Source organism: Loxodonta africana, chromosome 5, assembly GCF_030014295.1.
Source record: "Loxodonta africana isolate mLoxAfr1 chromosome 5, mLoxAfr1.hap2, whole genome shotgun sequence".
In the NCBI taxonomy this organism is placed as follows: Eukaryota; Metazoa; Chordata; class Mammalia; order Proboscidea; family Elephantidae; genus Loxodonta; species Loxodonta africana.
Genome location: NC_087346.1, coordinates 144,365,424 through 144,392,530, shown reverse-complemented (window position 1 = coordinate 144,392,530; position 27,107 = coordinate 144,365,424). Strand labels below are relative to the sequence as shown.

General features: G+C 44.8%; 1 protein-coding gene across 1 annotated transcript; it reads left to right on the top strand.

The window, feature by feature from the left end:
* LAP3 (leucine aminopeptidase 3) lies at positions 1 to 27,107 on the top strand. Its single transcript, XM_003411282.4, has 13 exons — positions 1 to 134; positions 2,448 to 2,563; positions 4,148 to 4,202; positions 4,998 to 5,103; positions 6,368 to 6,527; positions 8,013 to 8,177; positions 11,463 to 11,621; positions 14,397 to 14,521; positions 16,081 to 16,169; positions 17,306 to 17,408; positions 23,662 to 23,741; positions 25,946 to 26,055; positions 26,528 to 27,107. The coding sequence occupies exons 1-13, from the start codon at positions 33 to 35 to the stop codon at positions 26,721 to 26,723; spliced, it is 1,566 nt and encodes a 521-aa protein (XP_003411330.1). The 5' UTR covers positions 1 to 32; the 3' UTR covers positions 26,724 to 27,107.

Sequence of the window (27,107 nt, the reverse complement as noted above, 5' to 3'; positions counted from 1 at the left end):
CGCTGGAGGGCGGTGCGAGGGGCCGAGCGAAGATGTTCTTGCTGCCTCTTCCGGCTGTCGGGCGAGTTGCTGCTCGGCGTCTGAGCGTGCAGCGTTTCTGGAACCGGAGCTTCTCCGCCGCAGAGATGACGAAGGTGAGAGGCGGCGGCTCGCTCCGGTACCGCGCGGGGAGCCCTGCCCGCCGGCGCCGGGACTCGGGGCGGGTCGAGGGCGCGGGGCCCGGGCTCCTGCACCAAGGTGCAAAATCGGTTAAAAGGGAAAGTTGCCTCCCCGGCCGGGCGCGGCTGTGGCGGGGATCTCCCCGGGGATTCCCAGCTGGCTCTTCTCCGAGGGTGCGCTCCCTCCTTCTCGTGCTTCGAAGGGCGCCAGGATTCGAACTCGCTGGGTAGGAGAGAAGGATCACTACAGCCCCCAGTCACCGACCTCTCCCTCTGGTCTGTGCTCGTTTCATTCTGTCGTTTAGTCCTCGCAGTTACCCAAGAAAGGCCGGAGCCATCTTGTACCCCCCTCAGCTGGGAGGAACCCCCAATTTGGCAAGGTGAGGTTTCTTCTAAGGTAGCAAGTTCGCCTGGAGCACGGTGGGCTCGACACAGCCCCATGCCCTCGCTGAAGGGGAGAAGGCCGGGAAAACGAGTCCTCAGGGGAGCAAAGAGCCTGGAAGGGTTTCTAGAGAAAAATCATGCCTTTGTAGGGAAAAGGGCTTTTACAAAGAGACCCACCACTATGTGAAATGAAAAGGGGAGTGTCTTCCGGAAGAATAGCATCCCTCACCTAATTGATGCCCCAGAAATTATGAACCCGTTGCCGTCGAGTCGATTCCGGGTCATAGCGACCCTGTAGGACAGTAGAACTGTCTTCACAGAGTTTTCAAGGAGCGTCTGGTGGATTTGAACTGCTGACCTTTTGGTTAACAGCCAAGCTATTAACTCCTATGCCACCAGGGTTTCCAGGTTATGAACAGAGTCACTAATTAGGGAATGGCAAATTGCTTCAGTGGGACAGAGCACAGGGTTGGGAGTCAGGCTTCAGGACCCGAAAGAAATGACTGGTGAGGAATGTTCTAGATAGGGCTTGAGCTTAGGCTATCACAGGTGACCAGACACCTGTTCAGTGCTGTTTACAAAACTGTGAAACGACTCACCCAGGTAACAGTCATGTTCTGTTCTCCAGTTGGTTCTTTGGAATCCTGAGGAATGAGCAGTTTTAGGGGAGTTCGAACCTGGAAAAGTTGCCAGTGCACTGGAAGACTATTTTTTTGTAGAGAAGACAGAAAGAACCCTGGTTGATCTAAGTACCAGTGTGATTTCGTGGAAAGACAAAGGTCTGTGAGGGGAGACATCTGGGTAAAATCTTACTCTGTCCTACCCCAAGGAGGCTAATATGTCAGGTTAGGTTTCAGTTTCGTTATCTGTCAGTTGGGACTATAACTGCGGTTTCTTCCTGCCTTACAGAGTTGCCATAAGGCAAAATAAAACATTTTTGAAGTCATTGGTTTCCAAAAGGCAAATAGTGAGTACTAGGTTCACTTCCTTATATTTCAGATGTTTGGGGCCTGGGGCTTGTGAAGGAGAAGTTAGGGGTCAGCCACTGAGTCTTGGCTGAATGCTCAACTTCTGCCCCTCTCTGTGAAGTTGTTCTTTCTTCTCTCTCTCTTGCACACACACAGCCTGTGAGTTGGCCAGAATACACACTAGAAATGGCAGGTGCTACCATTGGCTTCCCTGGGATCCAATCTGAGAATATCTGAGATTTGGCTTTGAAGGCTCTAACTTTGGAAACCCGGGTGCATAGTGGTTAAGTGCTACGGCTGCTAACCAAAAGGTCAGCAGTTCGGATCCACCAGGTACTCCTTGGAAACTCTATGGGGCAGTTCTGTTCTGTCCGATAGGGTCGCTATGAGAAGGAATTGGCTTGATGGTGGTGGTTTTTTTTTTTTTTGGTTAACTTGGTTATGGAAACACTGGTGGCGCAGTAGTTAAGAGCTACATCTGCTGACCACAAGGTTGACAGTGGGAATCCACCAGATGCTCCTTAGAAACTCTACAGGGCAGTTCTACTCTGTCTTGTGGGATCGCTATGAGTCAGAATTGACTCGACAGCAACAGATTAACTTGGTTACAAATCGATTTATTTTCTTAAAACATATTTTGCTCTTCTTAATTTGAAAGTAAAGCCCTTTTGTTGTGAAATCCTTTGGTTTCCTGGGAGTGACCACAAAGTCCCAGAACAAGACCTGGATAGGTAGTAATCACAGTCTTACTTTGACAGGAATTTGAAACGCTTGAGTAGCTGACTGCCCAGCACCTGCTTCTTTTAAGTTTTGTTCTTCTGTCCTTGACGGGTAACACTGTTTTGGTGGAATTACGTGCTCTCCGGCAGTGTGGGGACTGCCGAGACCCTCTAAGGGATCTACTCTAATTCTGTTCATCCTTTCCGGCTGTTTTCAGGGCCTTGTTTTAGGAATCTATTCCAAAGGAAAAGAAGAAGATGTGCCACAGTTTACAAGTGCGGGAGAGAGTTTTGATAAATCAGTGTCTGGAAAGCTGAGAGAACTTTTGACCATGTAAGTGTTTAAACAGTGGATGCCAGTTCTTAAAATGTGTCCCCACCCCAAAGTCAGAAAGAAGTGTTTTTCTCTGCTTTATTGTGAGTAGATAAAATGCAAGTCAATACCCTGCCAGTAACTTCTCGGTGAAAGTGAAAGTCTTTGCCACTGGAATGAGTTTTGGGTCTTTGTGTTTCAGTATGATCGGGTCTACAATTCTGGGAAGTCAGACCTCTTCCAACAAAAAATCACAAACCTATTGTGAAGGACTGACTGAAAGATGTGGAAAGCACCAGATTTCCTCAGCCCACTCTCCTGGCTCAAGTTCATTTCTCCCCACTCTGACCCTTTCTGGCTACCTCCTACCAACCTTCCTACCTCTAATTTCCCTTCATTGTGGGAGACAGCAGCGTCCCTAGAATAGCTGATAGCAGCCTACGGGATCCTTTCATTGCATGTCTTAAATTTCAGGGGCTTCTCAAATTCTGATGTGCAAGCGAATCACCCGGGTATGTGGTTAGGATATAGAATTTAATTCAGCAATCCTGAGTGGGTCTTGAGATTCTGGCCACTCTTAGTCAGGTTTAGAAAACGTACTGAAACGTTTGCGTTTCCAAGCCCTTCTGAACTGCAGGCCACATTTGGCAGAACTGGAAGTGTCAGCATGAGCAGTTGTGACTACATGCAATTTGGACACTGAAGTCTGGCCCAGCTATGTACACACACATCGGGTGAGAGCAGGAAATGAGAGCTCTGTGCCCCCCGAAAAAGACATTTCATGGTGCCACTGCTGCTCAGTTTTGCTTCTCAAAGCAATTGACGTAGTGACAGTCTCACATGACATTAAATTGACACTTTTAATAAATTGATGGATTCCTTTGCGTACCTAGGGAGTTCACAAAGGCCACTGACTAATGTGAAATACACCTAGACTATCAAGGATACAGGGAGGAGACGCTAAAAAACCAAAACCAAACCCACTGCTGTTGAGTCAGTTCCAACTCATAGTGACCCTATAGGACAGAGTAGAACTGGCCCCTAGGGTTTCCAAGGCTGTTAACCTTTACGGAAACAGACTGCCACGTCTTTCTTCCTGTGCAGTGGCTAGTGGGTTCGAACCGCAGACCTTTCAGTTAGCAGCTGAACTCTTAACCACTGTGCTGCCAGGGCTCCTAATTGATCTCAACAAATGCTAAATTTCTAGTTGACGGCAACTTGTTTATCTTTTTTTCAACTGGCTTGTCCTTTATTAGGAAGGTTTAAAGATTCGTTTAGTCTGGCCAGTCATCTGGTGCTCGGATGCCTTTGCAGTCAGTTGTGATGGGTAACACATTACCCATCTGTGGCACTGCCTTGCATTGCTGTTTTGATATAAGTTTGTATGAAATCTAATCTGGAAGTTTGCTAAACAGTTTTTAAGCTAGATTATGAGGGCTGCATCTGAGAAATCTGGCCTGAGAACATTTGATAAAAATGTAAATAAAGAAAATCCACAGAAAGCAGTTAGCACCCTATTGTGATAACGTCAGAGGCATGAATGTGTTATTTCCCCAGTGAGCAGAGCAAACTAATTTTTAAAACAACTCTTCTCTCTTGTTTTAGATCTGGACCCCCTCTGAAGGCAGGCAAAACACGAACTTTTCACGGTCTGCATCAGGTATGACGACGTTCATCTGACACCCTCAGTGGGCGCCTACGATATGCCAAGTGCTGTGGCCTCGTGGTCATGCTGAACATTCTCTATTGAATTGTATAGCTTCATCCTGGTGTTAAGCATCGAGTGCCATTATGTCACGCAATATATTGTGTGTGTGGGTGTGTGTGTATACTGGGTTTTCTGGGTGTGTGTGTGTGTTTATAAACAGCCTTATTGAGATATGATTCAATACCATACAATTCACCCATGTAAAGTGTACACTTCAGTGGATTTTAGTATGTTCACAGAGTTGTGCAGCCATCACCAGAATTTTAGAACATGCTTCTCACCGCAGAAAGAAACTCCATGCCCTTTACATATCACTTCCCAGCCATGGGCACCACTTTCCTGCTTTCTGTTTCTCTGTTGTTGCTGTTGGGTGCCGTGAAGTTGATTCTACTCATAGTGACCTCGTGACAGAGTAGAACTGCCCCATAGAGTTTTCTGTGCTGTCCAAAAGTACTGCATTGCAGGTATTCCTCAGTCTGAAGGCCTTCTTTGCTCAGTTTGCATCTTACTTAGTACAGTTGTTTGTAGGATTGTCCTCATTCTACCTTTCAGGCACACAGGGTATAGAATTTTACCAAGACACAAGGGCTGAAAAGAAACAGATTTCATCAGAAGTTTAGCTGAGGCTAAAGTATTCATGTGGGAACTCAGTAAGTCTCTCCACAAGTAGCATCCCCTTTGGGGTACTTTCTGGAAATGAAGGCTTAGAAGAAATAAAGTGGTTGGTTTTGTGTGTTTGTGGAACAGGACTACCCCAGCGTGGTGATTGTCGGCCTCGGCAAAAAGGCAGCTGGAGTCAATGACCAGGAAAACTGGCACGAAGGCAAAGAAAACATCAGAGCTGCTGTTGCAGGTGAGTTTGTTTTTTACTTTAATATTGATACAGGTTCTTAAGGATCCACACTTGATCTCTTCCCTCTCACTGTCCTCTTACCATCATCCTCCCTGTCACATGCACACAGAAATAACTCAACAGATGCTGAATTCCCTTCTTGAGTATACTTGGCCTTTCAAGAGATACAGAAGGTTAGCTTACAGGATTGTCATATTTAATGTTTCTACAGCTCGTATTTGAAGGTTTCACTAGCATTCATTCTTGCAATACTGGCCTTAGAACTGTATGTTACTAGAAAGTTATGGTATGTGAAGTTTTTCCTTTTTGTAGAGGGTCAGTAAAAAAGAGGAAGGCCTTCAATGAGATAGATTGACACAGTGGCTGCAACAGTGGGCTCAAGCATAGCAACGATTGTGAGGCTGGCGCAGGATGGGGCAGTATTTTGTTCTGTTGTACGTAGGGTTGCTGTGAGTCAGAACCAATTCAACAGCACCTTACAACAACCACAACCCTGGTGTTGCCCAACTTCTAAATTCCATGGAGTCATCATATTTTACATATCAGGGACAATGGAAGCAAAGTGTAGGGTGCCTGTTTATAGCTCATTACAAAAGGCCCATCCATTTTGCCACGTGGGTGGGTTACGTGTGAAAGATGCAGTTGAGTGAGGGCAGAATCGAGCAGCAGGAAGAGGCCTTTGATGTGGTGGGTCTGTTTAAAAGAAGCTTTGAAAAGCATTGCTGAAGCAGTGATAATTAGCTTGGTTGATCTTTGGCCCAGTGTATGTCACAAATGCTTATTAATTTACTTCCAAAGTTCAAGTGATCATACTGTAGTTTTTATTTGAGAGGTTTTGCTGACCTGATTTTAATGAAATGCTGTGTTAATAATGACCTTGCTCAGTTCCTTAGATAAAACTTCAGTGTCGTCATTTCTCTGTCATTTTAAATCTAGCAAGGTCTTAGTGAGTGGGAAGCTTCATCAAGAAATCATAGCGTTTCAGAAGTAGCTAATAATAGTGGCCACTTACTGAGGGCCTACTCTGACGACAAAGCTGTACTAGTCATTTTATCTGTCAGTCCATCCTCACCACAACTTGTGGGGTGTAGTCAACTTCCTCATTTTATAGGCAAGGAAATAGATGCTCAGAATGGTCAAGGGTCGGAGCTGGGGTTTGAACCTGAGACCTGTGGTTTTCTCCAAGCACCACTCCTGCCTCTGTGTGCTGCTGCTCTAGTCATCTGACTGACTTCAGTTCTGTCGTTCCTCTGTCCTCTTGAAGCGGGCTGCAGACAGGTTCAAGACCTGGAGATTCCTTTTGTGGAGGTGGACCCCTGTGGAGATGCCCAGGCTGCTGCTGAAGGAGCTGTTCTTGGTCTCTACGAATATGATGAGCTGAAGCAGAAAAAGAAGATGATGGTGTCAGCACAGCTCCATGGAAGGTGACGGGAAGAAACCAAGATCAGGGTTGTCTTCCCTGACATTCTGATAATGTAGCTTTTTGGATATGAACTACTGTATTTGTACACAAATACCATGCGTGTTATACTTTTTGGGGGCCAATTGTGCAACCCCCTCGCCCGTTGTTTTCCTAGGCACGTTACAGGTGTTGTGTGCGTGTGTGCGCATGCGCTCGTTACGTGGGCGTATTATTTGTGAAAAACATGGTACCTGCTCTTCACTGTTGGCCATCGCTGCACAGCTTGTCTCTGGCCTCCGATTCTGTCTTAGCCACGTGAGAGTATGTTGGCTCTCCCCAAGTTCTGCTCCTGGCTTTCGTCATGCGCATGTTTCCCTGTGACTCCTTAGATTCCTCCATGATTTCTCATTACTAGAAAACCGTAAACAAGTTGGCTCTTACCTAAGGTGGCGAGAACTAGATGACAGGTCCCAGCAGGTTGCAGCCCAGACAGTTTCCATGTGATCAGCATTTACTGGCGCTTTGCTGAATGCTAGAGATGGATGAAGACAGTGGTCCTTGCCCTCGTGGTTGAGCTGGGGAGACTTGTCTTTTAGCAGATTTATTGAGTACCCTGCTCTGTGTTCTGGAAGACAAGGTCCCTCGTCTCAGGAGTAGACAGTGTGTGACCTACAGTAGGTGGTGCAGTGGCAGCGCAGAGGGGGCTCTTGGCAGAGCCAGTGGTTATGAATGAGAACTTCGCCGCCAGCTAGCCCTGGTTTGAATCTTGGCTCCACTACTTACCCCCCAAGGAACGTTGGTTAAGTGACCGAAATCTCTTTGTGCAACTTTTTTTTTATCTATTGAGTAGGGTTTTTATGATTTTTGAGAGCTAAAGCATGTCCCGTGTGAGGCATGTGAAAAACCCTGTGAAGTACTAGCTGTGATTTTACCCTTTTCTGTGCTGCCCATGTTAATTCCTGTTGGGTCCCGGAGGGGCCAGCACAGTGAAACACCTGCCCGCATCGTTGCTCTAATAAGGCCGATCCTTGCTCTCTGGTGGGCTGGCGTTCAGAGCCCTGCCTCGGGCAAAAAGAGAGCAGAAGGGCTTTCAGCTCTACAAAAGAACTGTTGCAGTAGCTCGTCTACAGTCAGCCCCTTCCTGGTGCAATGAAGGAGAAGGGGCCTTTCTGGGGAAGCCGCTTCCATCAGTATATGGGGTAGGCTTTAGAGCTTCCAGGGAACCCTCAGTCCAACCCCTTTTTTAAACAGATGAGTGTTCGAAAGTGAAATGCTTGACCGGCTCCCCTCCAGCGTGGCTTGTTGGGAGTCAGGTTTTCCAGTTCTTTGCACCACACTGTCTCCTGCCCTGGTCAGATCATAAAGAACGGGCCCAGTTCCAGCGCATTAATCTTTTCTCATTGTGATGTTCCTCTTGTTTTTATAAAGCAAGAGGTGCTCATTGCTGTGGAGGGGTCAGTTCTCTTGAGAGATTATTTGACAGTGGCTCTGTGCTTTCTCTTGTCAGTGGGGACCAGGAGGCCTGGCAGAAAGGAGTCCAGTTTGCTTCCGGGCAGAACTTGGCACGCCACTTGATGGAGACTCCAGCCAATGAGATGACGCCTACCAGATTTGCCGAAATTATTGAGAAGAATCTCAAAGATGCTAATAGTAAAACAGAGGTCTACGTCAGGTAAGTGAGAGTTGGGTTGCAGGCTCACAATGTTACAGCCAGAAGGAGCCTTAAACCATAAAACCAAACCCGTTGCCGTCAAGTCAGTTCAAATCCATAGTGTCCCTAAGGACAGATTAGAACTGCCCCATAAAGTTTCCAAGGAGCAGCTAGTAGATTCCAACTACCTACATTTTGTTTGGCAGCTGAGCTCTTAACCACTGTGTCACCAGGGCTCCAAAGAACTCTTAGAGATCCTGAAATCCAGCTTGCACCTTCTTCAGAGGTATAATTTGAGACCAGAATGGTGAGATGACTTGCCAGGGACCACACACAAGCTGGGATCAGGGCTTCGTTGAGATCTTTTCCATCGTATCTCTCCTTGTCTTTGAGAGAGTACCATGACGTCACACTATGTGTGTGTGTGTGTGTGTGTGTAAACTGCTTTATTAAGATATGAGCCAATACCATACAATTCACCCATGTAAAGTGTACACTTCGGTAGTTTTTAGTATGTTCACAGAGCTGTGCAGCCATCATCACAACCAATTTTAGAACATACTCATCACCCCAGAAAAAAACTCCATGCCCTTTACATATCACTTCCCAGCCCTAAGCTCCACTTACCTGCTTTCTCTCTCTCTCTTTGCTGTTGGGTGCCATGAAGTTGATTTCAACTCACAGTGACCCCATGTGACAGAGGAGAGCTGTCCTATAGGATTTTCTTGGCTGTAATTTTTATGGGAGCAGATTGCCTGGTCTTTCTCCTGCAGAACTGCTGGGTGGATTTGAACTGCCAGCCTTTCGGTTAGCAGCTCAGCAGTTGACCATTGTGCCACTTGGGCTCATTTCTGTCTCTACAAGAGTTGCCAGTTCTGCACCTTTCATACGAATGGAATCATACAATGTGTGGTCTTTTGTGCCCGGCTTCTTTCATTCTGCCTCATGTTTTCAAGGTTCATCCACGTAGCATCTATCAGTCCTTCATTTTTTATGGTGGAGTAATATTGTACAGATAGACCACCTTTCATTTATCTACTTATCAATTGATGGACGCTTGTGTTGTTTTTACCTTTTGGGTGTATGAATAATGCTGTAATGAACATTTCATGTACAAGTTTTTATGTGGACATATGTTTTCATTTCTCTTGGGTACATACCTAGGAGTAGAATTGCTGGGTCAAATTATAACTATGTTTAGGTTTTTGAGGAACTTGCATATTGTGTTTTAATTTGGCAAATTCTTACTACCTTTTTTTTTTGACGTAAGTGAAAATCATAGCACGCCTTGTATGGAAATGGAATGGAAATTTCGTCTTGTAGACTACCTTTGCTAGATACCAGAATTGGTGTCCCAGGCACTCCTGAGGTGATGTCGAGGGTGCCTAGGCTGTTGGACCAAAAAAGCCTGTCTCTCCAAGTTCCATTACCCTCTTGGAATCTCCCCACAACCCTTTAACAAGCCAAGTCTGAGCATTTGGGGATTTATGATTAAAATAAATTGACAGTTTATTTGCTTTACCCAAAGAATTCTCCACTATCAAGGTCATTTCTCAAGGGAACTTCTGTTTGAAAGAATTCTTCTGTACCTCATTGTGGTTGGAGTTCACACCTTTTAGGAAAACCGCTATCATCTAGGGCAAAGAAGATTTGTAATCTACAGGAAACACAGTATTAGGAGCTTGATCAAATTTCTAGAATGGTTCATACATTTTTAATCGGTAGCAGTGTTCAGCCTCCACCAGGGCATCTTGGCAGAGAAGTTTCCTTGTTGTACTGGAGGAGAAGCTGCAGCGGCTTTGTAGCAGCAGACAGTGGCTGTGCTCTCCTGCATCGGTGAGGGCACTGACTGCCTGGGAATCTGGCAGTGGACAAAGATGAATGACGGTGGTCCTTGTCCTCAAAGAACTCAGGATCCCATAGGAAGGACTGGGCAGTGAGCGGGGCACACCAAGGTGCTCCTGGAGCAGAGGCAGCGAGGGTCAGGGAGGAGGCAAAAAGGCCTGCAGAGAAGATGGGCCTCAGCAGAGTCTCCAAGGCTGCGTAGAAGTTTAGCTGACGGAGAGTGAGGAGCTCGGTGTTGCAGGTGAAGAAGTACGTGTGCAGTGGTCCCTTTGAAAACTGCAAGGCCTGTGGCTGAGCAGGAGCAGGAAGAAAGGTTCTGCCAGAGACGAGGCAGGCCTGGCAGGCAGGGTATAAATCTTTAAACCGAGACATCGCCTCCCAAACCCCTCCAGCGTAGGTGGCTAAAAATCAAAGTATAGGTAGATGGTCGTTCCAGAAGGACAGGACTGTAATAAAACATCGAGGTACCGAGTTTGTGATTAAGAAGCACTCATGTTATACAGGCTGGCTTTGTTTGAAGTGAGTTTTTATAGTTATGCCTCCCATTTTTATATTCTGTTCTCTCTTGAAGTTTGGTGGCCACCTTGCCATGATGCGGTCCCCCGTTTAATAGTTAGAACAAATGGATGGGCAAGCGCAGGGGTGCTCCTTGGATCTGGGTGTCACTGGTTGGTCTGTCTGTGGGAGTGTAGGCTGTCCCCTTGGCCTAGTTACTGTGGCCAGAAATCAATACAAAGCCCTTTTGTATCCCTAGCCTAGAAGGAATGGCAACAGGGTATCAGCTTTCTGGTTAGCACTAAGGACTGTCCTTGGGTTACCTTACTGATCCTGTGGTTATTAAGTAATAGCAAAGCAGTCTCCCTGCTTCTGTCAAAAACATCTCTCACTGCTCTGGAAACCAGGAGAAACGTGACCACACTGAAGAGCGAATTCTAGCTAAAAGCAAAGAAATAGGGTATCTTGGCAGAGACAGTGGACTGTAGCTTTGTTTATTTTTGTTTTTGTTTTTAGAAATACCAAAAATAAAGCAATGGATCCCTTAATTATCTTTAAATACCCTTCACAGTCTTAGAACCTTGCGAACCTCAGCTGTAAGTTAAAACTTTGGAAATAGATGAGTAGGTTTGAAAAAACTAAGTAATAATTATTGATCGCCTATATTCTCTTATTTTTATGTACTCTTGCCTGCCAATGAATTAGGTGTACCATTCATGAATTCTCTTAGTAATTCTGTAGATAATCTTTTAATGGGGGTTGTTATTGACCTCATTTGATAGTTGAGGAATCAGGCTCAGAATTGAGTGACTTGCCCAGGAATATACAGAAAGCCTTAGCGCGTGTTTATATTTTAAGAGGCTGTATGTTATTACGCTGTTTTACGCATGGATGGGCTTTCTCTGTTATTTTGAAATAAAGATGACAGAATACATTGACCTTTTTTTCCTCATTCCCACCTCACAGACCCAAGTCTTGGATTGAGGAACAGGCAATGGGATCATTCCTAAGTGTGGCCAAAGGATCTGACGAGCCTCCAGTCTTCTTGGAAATCCACTACAAGGGCAGCCCTGATGCGTGTGAACCCCCACTGGTGTTCGTCGGGAAGGGTATTACCTTTGACAGGTACTTCTTTATAGTGTTTGCGCTTTGTCTTTTGGTGAGTACTTTGCATTTGTCTTAATGGGTGCTTCAGAAGCATGGTCGTTCGGTCATATCTTCTACTTCCATGTATTAAGCTCCCACTTAAAATTCCTTCTGTGTGTCAGAGACACTAGGCATTTTATGTATATTAGTGCGCCTACTACTCTAGTAAAGTAGGTAGGTAGGTTTTATGGACATTCTACAGGTAGAGGAACCATGACTCAAAGAGGTTAAATAACTTTGTTAAGGTCCCATAGTTAATGGAGTTGGAAGTCAGATTCAGGACTGTCTTTAAAATCATGTTATCTTTCCATCGTACACTTCTCTCAGTATAACGTCGTTGAGATTTGTCCAAGTTTTTGGAATTGTTTATCCCATTTTGCATTCCCATCATCAACGTCTAAGGGTTCTAGTTGTTCAATATTTGATACTGTCAGTCTTTCTAACCATTCCTGTGTGTGTAGTGGTATCTCTTTGAGGTTTTAATTTGCGTTCCCTAATAATCAGTGGTGTTGAGTGTTATTTTAATGTGATTATTAGTCGTTGATATAATTTCTTCAGTTAAGTGTCTGTTTATCTTTTGTTCCTCTTTATTGATGTATTTGCCTTACTGAGTTGCTTTTTTATCTTCTAGATACAAGTTCTTGTCAGATGCATATGTCGCAAATATTTTTTCCCGGTCTGTGGCTTGTCTTTTAATTTTTTTAGTGGTGTCTTTTTAAGACCAGAAGTTACTAATTCTGATAAAGTATAATTTATGAATTTTTGACTTTATAGTTCATGCTTTTCTTGTTCTTGGAAAGTGTTGCCTGTGGCACGGTCTGTGCTTTCTTCCAGAAGTCTTATAGTTCTACCTTTTAAGGCTGTGATTCATTTCGAATTTTTGTGTATGGTGTGAGAAGAGGATTGAGGTTACTTTTTTTTCCCCTATGTGGCTATTGATTTGTTTCAGCACTATTTATTAAAAAGACTACCCTTTCCCTGTTGAACCACCTTGGCACCTTTGTTGAAGATCACTTTACCAAAGAACTGTGGGTCTGTGTCTGGACTCACAACCTTTCACAAGTATCTTGTAACCAAGTACCTTGATTACTGTAAGTCTGGAAATCAAGAAGTAGGCGTCCTCCAACATTACTTTTTAAAAAAAATTTTTGGCTAGGTGTTTTGCGTTTTCACATAAATTTTGGAAATTGCTGGTCATTTTCTACAAAAAAAAAAAAAAAGCTTGCTGGGATTTTAATTGAGATCTCTTTTTTCTATTTTTTTTGGAAAACTGGTAGCTTTGGGGATAATGAAATGGAGTGGTAAGGAGACCTATAAGGTCATGGTGGCAAACATCCAAATGAAAGTTGCTGGTAATTTCAAATAGGTTGGATGCAGTAGAAAAGAAATGAATGGATTCGAGAGACATTTAAAAGGAGAGCAAAGAGAACTGCTGATCTTTGGCTGGTGGTTACTTCAGACCTGGAGTCCTGCAGACAGAGCAGAACTCCCAGAAAAAGCCTTGAGGTAGATGTGGCCAGTGGATCCAGGAAACTTGATATGCACAAGCATGCTCCCTTTACCCCCAGGGGTTGTCCATGGGCTTCTTGGATCACGAGTGTGTTCCTTTTCTTATTTCGAGCCAGTGAATAATCTTTAATTCTAGCTGTAAATGACTACCATCTAATTCTCAGATGCTCCTGAGGTAAGTGAGAAATAGGACCTGGTTTCTAAGGAAATCCAACTTCAGAGTAGGGGATAGAAATCTCTCTGAAGAATCAGCAGGGCAAGTTAGCAGCAGATATCAACTTGAACTCAAAAGTCAAAGCTCCTGGCTCATGCCTGGCCTGTAAAGCAAGCTCTTCTGGACCCTTACAAGCTGGAAGCAGAAAAGCCACTAGTTATAGAAGCCCATTTGGAGGAAGTAGTTGTGTGTTTCTTGCTAATTAAAATCTATTCAGCGCTGATGTTTCCGTACTATCTGTGAGACTTTGGGTCAGTATATTCCTTGTGCCTGATTCCTTGTCTCTGATTCAAGTTGCATTTTGGCATCGTCAGGTTATGTGATACTTTGCCCAGGTGTTGGAGGGAAATATTCTGCCTCCATTATTCTGTGAGTTTGAGAGAATGCACCCAGTCTTTTATGAGCTTGTTGGCTTTCTTAACAGTTCATGACCTTCAGGTGTGCTAATAATATGATCGAATCACAGTTTGCTGGAAAGGCAGTTTATACGGGACGTCAGGAGTTAATGACAGAGAAGGAATTGGAGCAGCATTGATTTTGTGATGGATGTACCGTACAGTGCAAATAATGCATGTGTTCTATGTCTTTTTGCCAACTGTGCCCTCCTCCTGCAAGGTATTTTTGTAGTGCACTATGCTGATTTTTTTACATGTGAGCATAGCACACATACAAAAATACCTGAGGGGCCGGTTAGGTGCAGTTGGCAAAAAAACATAGAATGCGCACGTTATTTGCGTAAAAACGCATGGTTAGTAGTGTTACCAGTAGCACTGTTTACATTTTATTTAGGTAGAAATAAAAAGAGCCAAGGAACGAGTCTATATTTCTGGAATGATTTTGTGTCTTTTATGAGACTACATCATTTTTTGAAATGTTGAAATAATTCAGATTCTAACTTTAGAATTTTACATTTTCTTTGCCAGGTAGGTGGTGCTTTTGTGTGGTAATCTCAATTTATATATTCTTTTTAGGAAGTGATTTTGGCCATCTTGGCTATTAATTATGCATGTCCCCCCTCCCCCCCCCCATAGTGGTGGTATCTCCATCAAGGCTTCTGCAAACATGGATCTCATGAGGGCTGACATGGGAGGAGCTGCGACTATATGCTCAGCCATCGTGTCTGCTGCAAAGCTGAACTTGCCCATTAATATCATAGGTAAGTAGGGCCAGGGAGTGTGTGCTGGAGAGCTTCTGGAGTCCAGTGAAATGGTAGAACTGAAACAAATGTGAGTTGTTTTAATCCAGTGGGCCGTAACTAGAGCTGACCTTGTTTTACTTCTAGGAAAAGTGGTTAGCAGCCAGGGTACTTAATGTCAGGTGTGTGCTTTACTGCAGTGGAAGATGCTCGGTAGTCTGGGTGGAGGGGCATTGCTGGCTCCGTTAGTGGTTGCCTCTTCAGGTTGTGGCTGATTAACTGGCATGAGGCACAGAAAGTGCCTGGGATGGAACACACACCCAGCGCACAGCGCTTTTTGTAACATGGGATGCCAGACGGGGCTGGGAGGCTACAGCATCGCTGATCCCCGTGTTTTGGAGGAGGTGGGGTGCTCAGGTTAAACCACGTGCCCAGTGTCACATCCACCACATAAGGAAGGTAGATTGGCCTCCAGGTCTGTCTCACATGCCCCCTTAGGCTTCTCTAGAGAAACAGAACCAGTGAGCTCTATATGTACATAGAGAGGTTTACTTCAAGGACTTGGCTTATGCGATTGTGGGGGCTGCAAGCCCCAAATCCATAGGTCGGGGGCAGGCGGGAGTCTTTGCAGGCTTGTGTCCCAAGATCCACAGGTCAGGTGATGGTAACAGTGCAGAGTAAAGAGAAAGAGTTCTGCTAAAATACCTGTTCATAGTCAGGAGGCAGAACACACCCTAAGGAAACTACCTGTTCATATTCAGGAGGCAGAACACACCCTAAGGAAACTCCCTTTTCAACTGACGGATTAATTGCATTACATTCGATTGCGCTATGGAAGGTCATTGCATTGCCCTACAGAACAAAAGCTAGACCAGCGAGTGGCCAAACCATGGGGAGCCATAGCCTAGCTAAGTTGACATGTAAAATTAACTGTCACACTCCCCCTTCCTTTTTTAACATCAGTCTTTTTTTTTTTTTTCTTTTCCCTAAGCTCTTTGAAATTAAGTTGCAGACATGTCACCCACTAAATACCTTCAGCCCATAAGGACAAGGAGAGTCTGTGTAATGACAATACCAGTATCACTCCAAGGATGGATGGAATAATTCAGTTCACATTTTCCCAGTGTCTACGGAATACCCATTTTATACACACAAACACACACACATATTTATTTGTTTTAAATCTAGGAGCCAGTCAGGAACACACGTTGCATCTTGTTTTCAGGTCTCGTTAGTTTTCTCTCATCTAGAGCCGTATTCCTGCCTTCCTTTTTTCCCCTATGACATTGCCAGTTTTTGAAGGGTCCAGGTTTGTCTTGTGATGTTTCAGCATTTGGATTTGATTGTCTCCTCAGGATTAAAATCAGGTTAGACTTTGGTGAGAGTGCTGCAAGGTGGTGTATACTCCAGGTGCCGCTGCACCTCATGCTGGCTGTCATTGGTGGTAGTAAATCTGATCACTTGGTTAGGTGGCATCTGTGTCCGGCATACTTCTGATGGTTCATGGAGTCCTTCTGTCCCGGGGGGGCATATTTAGACCCAACACGTTTTATTTTCCTTCATATATTCTTTCCCAATAGGTTTGGCCCCTCTTTGTGAAAATATGCCCAGTGGTAAGGCCAACAAGCCAGGAGATGTTGTTCGAGCCAAGAATGGAAAGACCATACAGGTTTGTAAGTGGAAGACATAGAGCGCTTCCCATTTAGCGTTCCTAGAATCCTATGGTCACCACATGAACACACCTTGAATGGGTGCAGAGCACCAGCTGGGCTGCGTGTTAGGGGAGGTGGTGTCTTTTTTGTTTAGTGGTTTTTCATGCAAAGTCAAATGTATTTCCTTATGGGAATGTTAACGTTCTTCCTGCCGCCTTCTTCCTCCCACTTACTGCGTGTGTCTCTTCTTACACGTTATTGTGACTTTTCAGCCAGCCCTGCAGAGCATGGCAAAGCAGTAAAAGTGTGGGCTGTTTTCTGCATATACGTGTGCCATATTAACTGTTCCCATCTTTGTTGTCCTATGGAAAACCCTGCCTTACATCACGGACTCAGGACTCTCGGGGGTATGGCAGTGGTTCTTCCCTTGTGGCATATACATGCCTGCGTGCATAGGCCACCCATAGTGATTTGACCTCTGAAAAAGAAGGGGATGGAATTAGAAAGGGTCCCTGTACTTGCAGGAGTCCCCCCGTAGGGAGACTCCTGGCTGCCTTTTGGCTATAACTTAAACTCTCTAGTCTGTTTGTTTTCAGAAAGCTTTAAATGTTTCCCTTTCTTGTTACAAACTTGTTGGTAAAATAGACATTTTCTATTTATTCCAGCTTCCAAAGTCACCAGCGTTAAGGTGACTTTTGCAGGTATTAGCTCTGGTTACAGGGATTATTAAATTATAATCACTTTTCAGATTAGGTATTTTCCTATTAATCTGAACTGAATACAAGTACGTTTTTAATACTTAATGACAAATACCACGCTGGCTTTTTTTTTTTATGCACTTTTAAGTTGAACATTGTTATGGGGAGCCCTAGTGGTACAAATGGTTAAGCACTCAGCTGCTGACCAGAAAGTTGGCCCTTCAAACCCGCTCAGCGGCTCTGCAGAAGAAAGACCTGGCGATCTGCTCTTGGAAAGGTCACAGCCTAGAAGATGCTGTGGGGCAGTTCTGCTCTGTCGCATGGAGTCGTGTGAGGTGGAGTCAACTCGAGAGCAACGGGTTTCTTTCTCGGGTATGGGTATGTAGTGCTCTAGGTACTGCTTTTGATACCAATCACTTGTGTTACCGTCCCCTTTTTGATCCTCTTCTTGGCAGGTCGATAACACTGATGCCGAGGGGAGGCTCATACTGGCCGACGCGCTCTGCTACGCCCACACCTTTAATCCAAAGCTCATCATCAATGCCGCCACCTTAACAGGTCACACAGCACGCTTTTCCTGCTTTTGTTTGAAGAAAGTTTTATTTATTACTTTGAGTGCACAGATCGTACCCAGGGCATTATTTTGCTAAAACTTGGCTCTTTGTATTTGCATTGAAAGGTATTTTACCAAAGGGATTGTTTTGCACTTGTCGGATGTTTTGAACATTAGGTTTGCTGTTTTAAAACATTCCTGAAACTGCACTTTTAAAAAAGAAATAACAAGGGAGTCAGATCAGTTTATCCAGGGAGGCTTCTAAAAATGGCATGAAGAGATATTTTCTGTTTTGATTAGCATAGACTCAGATCTGAAGAGATGAGTGATAAGTCCTACACCTCAGTAATTTCTCTGTAATGATCATAACGTCTTTGGTGCCCACTGACTTCTCTGCGCTTTTTATACTTGATGTTATAAAGGGAAAAATAACGTTTTGGGGGATGTGAGCTCTCACTCGGCAGAGGCAGCACAGTGTCGTGGGGAGTGGAAGTCATAGCTTTAAGGTCGACCCAGGTGGGACTCCCAGCTGTGCCACTTACTGCTTGGTCATCCTTGGGCAACTTACTTAACCCCACGAGCATCAGTAAATTAGTTGCTGTCAACTCCGACTCCTGGAGACCCCGTGCATGTCAGAGTAGGAACGTGCTCCATAGGGTTTTCAGTGGCTGATTTTTTTGGAAGCAAATCACCAGGCCTTTTTTCCGAGGCACTTCTGGGTAGCAGCCAAGCACATTAACCATTTGTGCCACCCAGGGACTCCAAGCATCATACTTGGAAAGTTTTGAAGACAGGAAGGACATTTCAGAAAGCGCCTTTAGTGCAGCACCTGTATATGGCAGGCGCTCGATGAACACCAGCTCGGTGGGTCCTGGATACGTTCCTAAAGGGATGACAGACAGAACCGGCCCTACTCCAAAAACCCAGCATTCGTAATCTTTCTCCCAACACATCTCCGTGAATTCATTCTGTCTCTGCCTCTTTTGAGGTTAAAATTCAGATCATTTTTTTCTCCTTTGCTTTTAATTCTTGCCCTGGTCATGTGAGCTTTTACTTCAGCAGAGATCTTTTCACTTTTCCCTTTTATATGGGTCTAACGATAATCTGCAGGTTTCTTTGTTGCCAGAGTCCTCTTCCTTAAGCCAGTTTACCCAAGTCTGGTTCCCAGCCTGTGTTCCTCTTGAGCAGCCTCCCGTCATTCAGTGGAGCCTTGCATGTTGTTAGGATGCTGGGTAGGTTCCAGCAGAACTTACAGACTAAAACAGACTAGGAAGAAAGGCCTGGCAAGCTACTTCCAAAAATCAGCCAGTGGAAGCCCTATGGATCACAACCATGTAATCTGCAACTGATCATGGGGATGGTGCAGGACTGGGCAGCCTTTGGTTGTGTTGTGCATGGGGTTGCCGTGAGTCAGGGGCCAACTCCATGGCAGCTGGCAACAGCAGCAATAGCTTTTTCGTGATTTTCTGTCTCCTCGTTCAGTTCAACAAACACCTGAAGCTGAATGAGAGTGCTGGGTTGGGGTCGGGGTGCAAAGCTGAGCCCTTGAGAGGTGGGTAGTGGAGCCCTCTTCCTGTACATGAGGAGCCACAGGAGACAAACGTCCAAGTTCTACAAGTTAAAAATAGTTTTTATAATTAACACTTTGGAAATACTGTTTGTTAGAGGCTTACCAGCCCCTTCTGTTAAAAGTTCCTGTTTTTGCAGTCCAAAGGTATAGGGAGGAAGTTGGCTTCTTAACCAAGGGCAGCATGATGGGTGAGCCTTGCGATTGGCCAGCCAGTGCCCTGGCCGAAGGCTGTTGGTCAGCTCACTTCAGCTCCCCCGGGTCTGACTAGCTCCTCTGAGGTCCAGGGGCTGGGACTCAAAGGGGGGAATAAGAACCGTTCCAGCCTCAACAGCTCTTGGCAGGAGGCAGTACACATCTTTAAAGATGGAGGACTGAATTTAAAACTTCTTCTGCCCACCTAACAGCATGTAATTTTGACAAGGCTTCAGCTGTCTCATGTGTAAAAAGGGTGTAACCACATCTAATTGACAGGGTGGGTTGCCGTACACATAAAGGAGAGGTTGCAGGCGGAACCCCTGGCCCTAGCAGACACTGAACAGAGGTCACTGTCCCTTAAAGGCAAGCTGTGCCCAGACTGCAAGGGCGGTGGCACGCCTAGGGATGGCCATTCAGTAACAGCCCCTCTCTTCATTTTCTTAATATGTGGTTGTAATTTAGGATGAGTCAAGTGTGGTGACATCATTACTTTCCTTGGAGCTTTGGATGCCTCTGTGGGACTATGACCAGTTCTGGTAATGATCACCACCTTAATTAGGGCTCCAGATGTGCCTTGTAAGTGAAAGTGCAAAGCATGCCTCTGCTAGTGGTAAATCTGAAACCTGTGCTGGTAATAGTTCTAGAAGTATATAGAAAATAATCTTTTAAAGTCTATAGGGTCGCTGGGAACCCTGATGGCATAGTGGTTGAGAGCAATGGCTGCTACCCAAAAGGTCAGCAGTTCATCTCCACCAGGCACTCCTTGGAAACCCTATGGGGCAGTTCTACTCTGTCCTGTAGGGTTGCTATGAGTCAGAATCGACTTGACAACAGTGGGTTATAGGGTCACTATGAGTTGGAATTGACTCAATAGCAGTGGGTTTTTTTTTTTTTAATAGTGAAATTACCTCACAGTTATGCTCCCAGTGGGCTCACATTAAATATTTATGTTTGTCGGTTTCTGTTCTTTTAAGAGAAGATGCCACAATTTTGTTTGAGGTAGTGTTCATCTTTTCTGTGAAAAATTTAAAAACTGATGCAAGATCTAGGGTGTTAATAGCTCTTCCCTCCTAGGAATGTTTTGAGGACAAGCGAGTAAGTATGTGAAAACCCACTGACTTGAAAAGGGTATATCTTTCTGAAGTATTAATCAGTGCATCTGTGTAACTCAGATTCCCCCCCACCCCTCACCCTGCCCCTAATCACATGGATGGGATATAGGCATTGAATAACCCGGACCTGTCATGGTATCTAAAGTCCCTGGGTGGTGCAAACCGTTTGCACTCAACCACTAACCTAAAGGTTGGTAGTTTGAACTGACCCAGTGGCACCATGGAAGAAAGGCCTGGAAGTCTACTTCCATAAAGATTATAGCCAAGAAAACCCTCTGGAGCAGTTCTACTCTGTAACACATGGGATAGCTGAGTTAGATCCGACTTGACAGCAATAGGTTATAGGTTTTGTTTTTGGTATCTGGTATATAGTAGGGTGCCCTGGTAGCACAGTGGTTAAGAGCTGGGCTGCCAAATGAAAGGTCAGCAGTTCAGATCCACCAGCTGCTCCTTGGAAACCCTATGGGCCAGTTCTACTCTGCCCTGTAGGGTTGCTATGAGTCGGAATAGACTCAGTGGCAGCGGGTTTGGTTTTGGTACATAGAAGGCACCGAGTGAGTGATCGTGGACAAAACCAGTGTGTGTTTAGCTCCTGTTGTGCGTCAGGGATTGTGCTAACAGCTGGAGACCCAGACGTGGGTCAGCGCAGATGTAGGCCTGCCCCGGTGAGGCCCCATAGCGGAGAGAGTGGCAGTAATCAGGTAATCACACCTGCCGATTTAAAGCTGCAGCTGACAGGTACAGTGAGGTGAGTTGAGAGGAGTTCGTGTGGGCCTGTGTAGTCGGGGTGGTCAGGGCATACTTGTCTGAGAAGCACTGCTGAAGCTGCGACTAGGAGGAGTAGGAATTAAGGAAGTGGAGAAGGGAAGGAAGAGTGTCTCAGCAGGGGCACACCTGTGCAAGGCTCCTGGTGGGGGACATGGGGATGGTGGGTGAATGGGGGCCTGAAAGGAGCACCCCATGGCTGGGCAGGGTGCAGGCGAGGTTGGAGGTTGGCGCCAGGCAGCCAGCTGTGTTAAGGACTTTTGTCTGGAGCCAAGAGCAGCAGGAAGCTGTTGAATAGGGTTAGTTAAGCATGGGAGGATATGACCATGACTGCACCTTGAAAAGGCCCCCTGGGCCTGCAGTGTAGAGAATGGGCTGGAAAAAGGCCCTAGGTTTGGACAGGTCAGTTAAACTAGTACACAGCGGTGGTTGTTTACTCTTTGTGGGTGTGGGTGTGTCTAAAGATGAATATTATTATTTCTCAGTATAATGTAATATTGGCTTCAACATAATCATTTGGGCATGGATTGTGGGTGAAACCAGTTTGGCCATGAGTTGATAATGTTTGATGTTGGGTGTTCGGTTCATGGAGGTTTATTATGTTATTCTCTTTGCTTCTGTGTATATTTGAAATCTTCCACAATAGTTTTTTTTTACAAAGGGCTGTGACCATAGTCCCTCTGGGAGATGGTGGTAGCAACCATGATGGAGAGAAGTGGGTGTAATGGAGAGCTAACTGGGAAGTAAAGAGGGACAAGACTTGGAGGAGTCAGTGCCCTAAACAGACCTGATTGCCCTCAGGTCACTCAGAAGCCCAGGTTTTTACAAGTGGGGCATGCTTCAGAATCGTGACTTGTCTTAAACAGTCAGATGTTTGCAGTTTCTCACTATGAACTAATAATTAACGTACATTATCTGTAATTTCTTGTAAAAAACATACCATCCAATGACACCCTTGTGGCACAAGCTGTCTGATCCTGAAAAGGTCCCTTCCCTGGAAGGACTTGGTGGCAATCATGGTGGTGCTGTGTGACGGAGGAGATTGAACAGAATGAAGACACAGAGCCAAGTGTCAGTTCTTAAGTTAGAGATGTCTGCACACGCTTGTCCACAAACATACAGCCACAGGGGTTCGTACATAGAGGCCACACACCCTCTAATGACTCCAACTGCAGGGAAATGTCAGGGTCTGGGGAAGTTGTATGTATTGTTAAAATTACGAAGTATACAAAACAGTGTATGTAGTGGTATCTTCAAGTTTTAATTACCCTTAGAGAGACGCTAACGAGCAGTTTCATGCAAAGCCACAGTTCATGACTAAGGAGCAACCTGGATAGACTTTGTGTTACAGATAGCAACTGCCATCTTGTGAAACTAGCATTTCCCCAAACTAGAGTGGTGTCCCTGCTCTCATTTCATACTGATTGGTGGCCAGTGGTTTGTCTCCTCTGCTGTTCCTTGTGAATGCCTGGATGATAGTGGGTTTTGCTTTGTTCTTTCACACTTACTGAGCTGCTGCGTATCAGGCAGTGCACTAGGCCCTAGGTATATGGCTAGGAATCACTTATGTTTCCTCCCCCAAAGCTTACGGATGGAGCCAGGCAAATAACAGATGAAACTGCTGTGAGCTTACACCAAATCTGAAGAAGGCAGCACTAAGCTGCTGTCCCTAATTGCTGCTGTGCAGCTAATGTACGCAAGAGACCCTGCAAATCTAGATTTTTATATGAAAACAAAGGATTTTTAAAAATGTTAATGTTAATTTTAAAAGAAAAAGTCAGCAGTGAGACCCACCTTTGGCTGGAGACAGAAATGAAGGTGAAACAAAACAGATGAGATACAGGAGACACAGGCTTAGAAAAAAGTTGTCAAAGTCTTGTAGCAGATACTTACTGAGATGTGGTTAAAAATACTGAAAAATTGGAGATTCCTAAATGCCCAGTAGTAAATTGATACCCCTAGCCAATGGACTAATTTAAAATCATTGAAAGTATTTTTGAACTTTTGTTTGCAAAAGAGGAATCAATGCTCACTAAAGCTTAAAAGGAAGGACACATGCTTGGACACATACAGGATGGTTTTAATTACATTTTTTAAAAAAAGTATAGAAGCCTGGAAGGAAAAACGACAATATGTAGTGGTTACCTCTGGGTAAGATCGTTGGTCATATTTGTTACTATTTTCTTTTGCATTTTTCCTAATAATTGAAGGTGAATTTTAGCTTGAGAAACATACAGAGATATTAAATGCATATAGTGAGGATTCCTCTGAGTGACACAAAAGGTTAAGCACCTGACTACTAGCCAAGAGGTTGGCAGTCCAAACCCACCCAGAGGTGCCTCAGAAGACAGGCCTGGCCATCTGCTTCCAAAAGGTCACAGCCTTGAAAACCCTGTGGAGCAGTTGTACTCTCCACACATGATGGGGTCACCATGAGTCAGAATTGATTCCACGGTAACTAACTAACAACAAGGACTTCTAAGCTTATTTATTTTTGAAAACGAGAGTGACATTTCTAAGTAGGGTTAAGGCTAAGGTGTTGGGTGTTGGGCTGAGCAGCAGAGGAACCTGTTTTGCCTAAAGAGACTGAGTGTTAACCTGAGGTGTGTCTTACAGGTGCCATGGACATAGCTCTGGGGTCTGGTGCCACGGGCGTCTTTACCAATTCAACCTGGCTGTGGACCAAACTATTTGAGGTAGGAGTGATATAAAGATATATAAATTACAGGGATGATAATTATTCTAGTACTGGTAATGCAATGATTAAACGCTCCACTCCTAACCGAAAGGTTGGAGGTTCAAACCCACCAGTGGCTCCACGAGAGAAAAGATCTGGCAGTCTGCTCACGTAGATCTCAGCCTAGGAAACCCTGTGGGGCAGTTCTGCTCTGTCCTGTAGCGTCACTGTGAGTCAGGATTGACTTGACGGCACACAACAGCAACAGCCTTAGAATAATATGTTTCTTCACCCCCTGTGTTAAAGTGATTTTTATGCTGGGAGTGTACCTTTGAATTGAAAATAAACACCGGAGTAAACTCATTTCCGTTTGCTTTGAGTTTTCTGTAAATGATCCTAAATTGTGGGTGTGATACCACCTTCCCCTCTCCTCCAGTGGCCTTAGAAGGATGTAGAATGACTCAGAGCTAACATGGCCGTAGTTTAGAATCCCTGAGGTAGGAAAGGTTATGAGGCCAGCTCTGTGCATTGAGTCAAGGCGACAAGCCTTGTAGGTTGAGCTGGCCCTGGGTGCGCGGCATGCAGTGTAAGGACGTCTTCTGACTGCCCGGCTCTGTGCCATCCCTCCATGTCCTGTCACCGTCGGGCTCTAGTTCTAGAGTCCCTCGCCAGCCCGTTCCCACCCCGAGCCCTCACTCACCTCTTTGCCTGAAGTACTAGCCTGCTCAGAGCAGAATGGGACTCTGCCCTCGTGGTGAGGCTCCTCCCTCAGCTTCTGCAGTAATAGTCTCTTCACGTTCCCTCCTCTTCTCTGACTGTTCTGGTTCTGTCTCCTTTGTTACCTTTTTCCTTGGCCTGCCGTTTTGTTGATGGTGGTCCTCAGAAGGGGAACCTCCTCTGTTTCCATGGCTTCGACAGCACCTTTCTGCTGACCACTCCCTGCCCCTGTCCTGAGCTCCAGGCTGTGTCTCCCCTCCCGGCTACTAGACAGCTCTGTGTCGTGCCTCATTCTAAATCATTCATTCGTTCAACTACTAATTACCGGGAGCCTGCTATGTGCCAGTGGGGAACATAGTGTTTACTTACATTCTTGCAGACATTCTTGGGCTGAGCTAAGGTAGTGAACTTGTTTTTCACCCATAACCACTTCCCCCTCCTCTGGTCATTTGTGAAGGTCCCCCACCCCCAGCCAGGCTCTGTGACACTCCCTCAGTTCCCTTCCAGGCTGGACAAGGCCCCTATACACCCACAGTCCCGCTCTGTCATGGCATCCACAACATTGTTGTTTGTGGGGTTGCTTTTGTTTTCTAAGTTTAAGCTTTTTTAAAAAATCAAAGTTACATGTGCGTAAACATTGTTTAAAACCCCCAGTCAGCAGTCCACAAGCACCTCCTCAGCTGCTTCCCTGGAGGCGACCTCTTTCAGCCCTTGGCCGATTCGTCTGATATTTACTTCCGTGTCTCAGAATAACTGCTTATGTTGCTACTTCCTGATTTTTCACATTTGAGAAATGTGAACGCCTTATCTTTGACTTCTTACCTCAGTGTATTAAAACAGTCTGTTTCTGTTTGTTTCTCTAACTAGCCTGGGGCCCTTTGATGGCTCGTATCTTAAAATGTTTTGCAATCCCCAACTCCTGGGGGGTACTTAGTAGAAGCTCAGGAAATAATGAATGAATGAATGGGTAAGTGATGATGTGAATGAAGGAGGGCACCCTGTTGCCAGATCTGGTCCTTGGTGATGCAGTTCCGGGCATGTGTCTCACCAGCACACCCAGGTGACTAGCCTCACAGAGACCATTTCACCGTAATCCAACCCACAAAGCCTGATGTAAGGCAGAACACCCATTTATTAAGTTCACCTGAGACCCAGGCATGCAAAGTAGATTACATACTTATATTTGGTTTCCTGTAGGCAGATCTCCATGGGAAATCAAAATCAGAAATGCTTCTGTTGGGCTCAGAAAAAGTATCAAGTAACATTAGCTGGATGGTTTTAGCACATGCCGTAGGGATTTGTAGAACTGCTTCACAGTATCCCTGGTTTCCTTTATAATTCTTAAATCTTTCTAATTAATTCTTTGAACCTGTTTTATAGTTTCATGTTTTAGAGTAGCGTATTAGAATAGCTCTTTCCTTGGTTCATCAAGCATGTCTGTACCACAAATTTACCCAGAACCTACTTCATCCAGTCTTCCAACTCTCATACCTTTCTCTCCTCTAGGCCAGCGTTGAAACAGGCGACCGGGTCTGGAGGATGCCTCTCTTTGAACATTATACAAAACAAGTTGTAGATTGTCAACTTGCTGATGTTAATAACATTGGAAAATACAGGTATGGAAAAGAAGCCAAATGTACATACTCAAATTTTCATTGGTGGCCAGAGTAGCTGTTACCTGCTGTATTTCCCCTTATAAAAGAGCTAATTTTGCTTTGATGACAGGTAGTGCTTGCAAGCTTTCTAATGTCTTTAATTTTTAAGGTATTTCCTCAACTGGCTATCAGCATTTTGCATTTTTACAAATCTAAAGTTCTTCCTAAACAAAGGGTAAGGAAAGGACATGGAAAATACGTGAATTCATTACCATGGGAAAAAGGGATCTAGAATTTACCCTTTACTGTTGAAAGCTGTATCTGAAAATATGTATTCAGAAAGGGATTCTGGGTTAGCTTCTTTACTAGGTCTCCTAAGCTTGACTTTTTTGGTTGTAGTCATAGAACTTTCTTCACAAAAATGTAGGATCTTAACAAAATTTTCAGTTCATATTTCATGGGGTTAAATCATGATCTTTGCCCTTCATTTTAGGTCTGCGGGAGCCTGTACAGCTGCAGCCTTCCTGAAAGAATTTGTGACTCATTCCATCTGGGCTCATTTAGACATAGCTGGTGTGATGACCAACAAGGATGAGGTCCCGTACCTGAGGAAGGGCATGACTGGGAGGCCCACGCGGACTCTAATCGAGTTCCTGCTCAGGTTCAGTCAGGAAGAGGCTAATGCTTAGTTCGTTCCTTCACTCAGTCTGAAATTGGACAGTCGAGCTTCAGAATATTTTTGAATGAGTAGCTGAAAATCTTTGAAACGAAACAAAGGGTAGTGTTTTAAAAATGGAGAACAAATTGAAATTTGTATGCCTGATTCTTTTTCATTTTCTGCAGAGAGATTTGTAAAGATACAGCTAATGCCTTGCATGCAAGGATTTTAAAGATATTCTATAGATGATGACTAATTTTTTTAAAAACAAGCTGATCACTTTTTAGAGTGTATGGTTAAATTGAGAAGCAAAATTTTATTTTCGGATTTGTGATGTTAGGAACATGAACAAACTAAAAGTTACTATGTAGTTGTCATAAACAATAAATCCAACTTTTTGTGGTCTGTGGTGTGA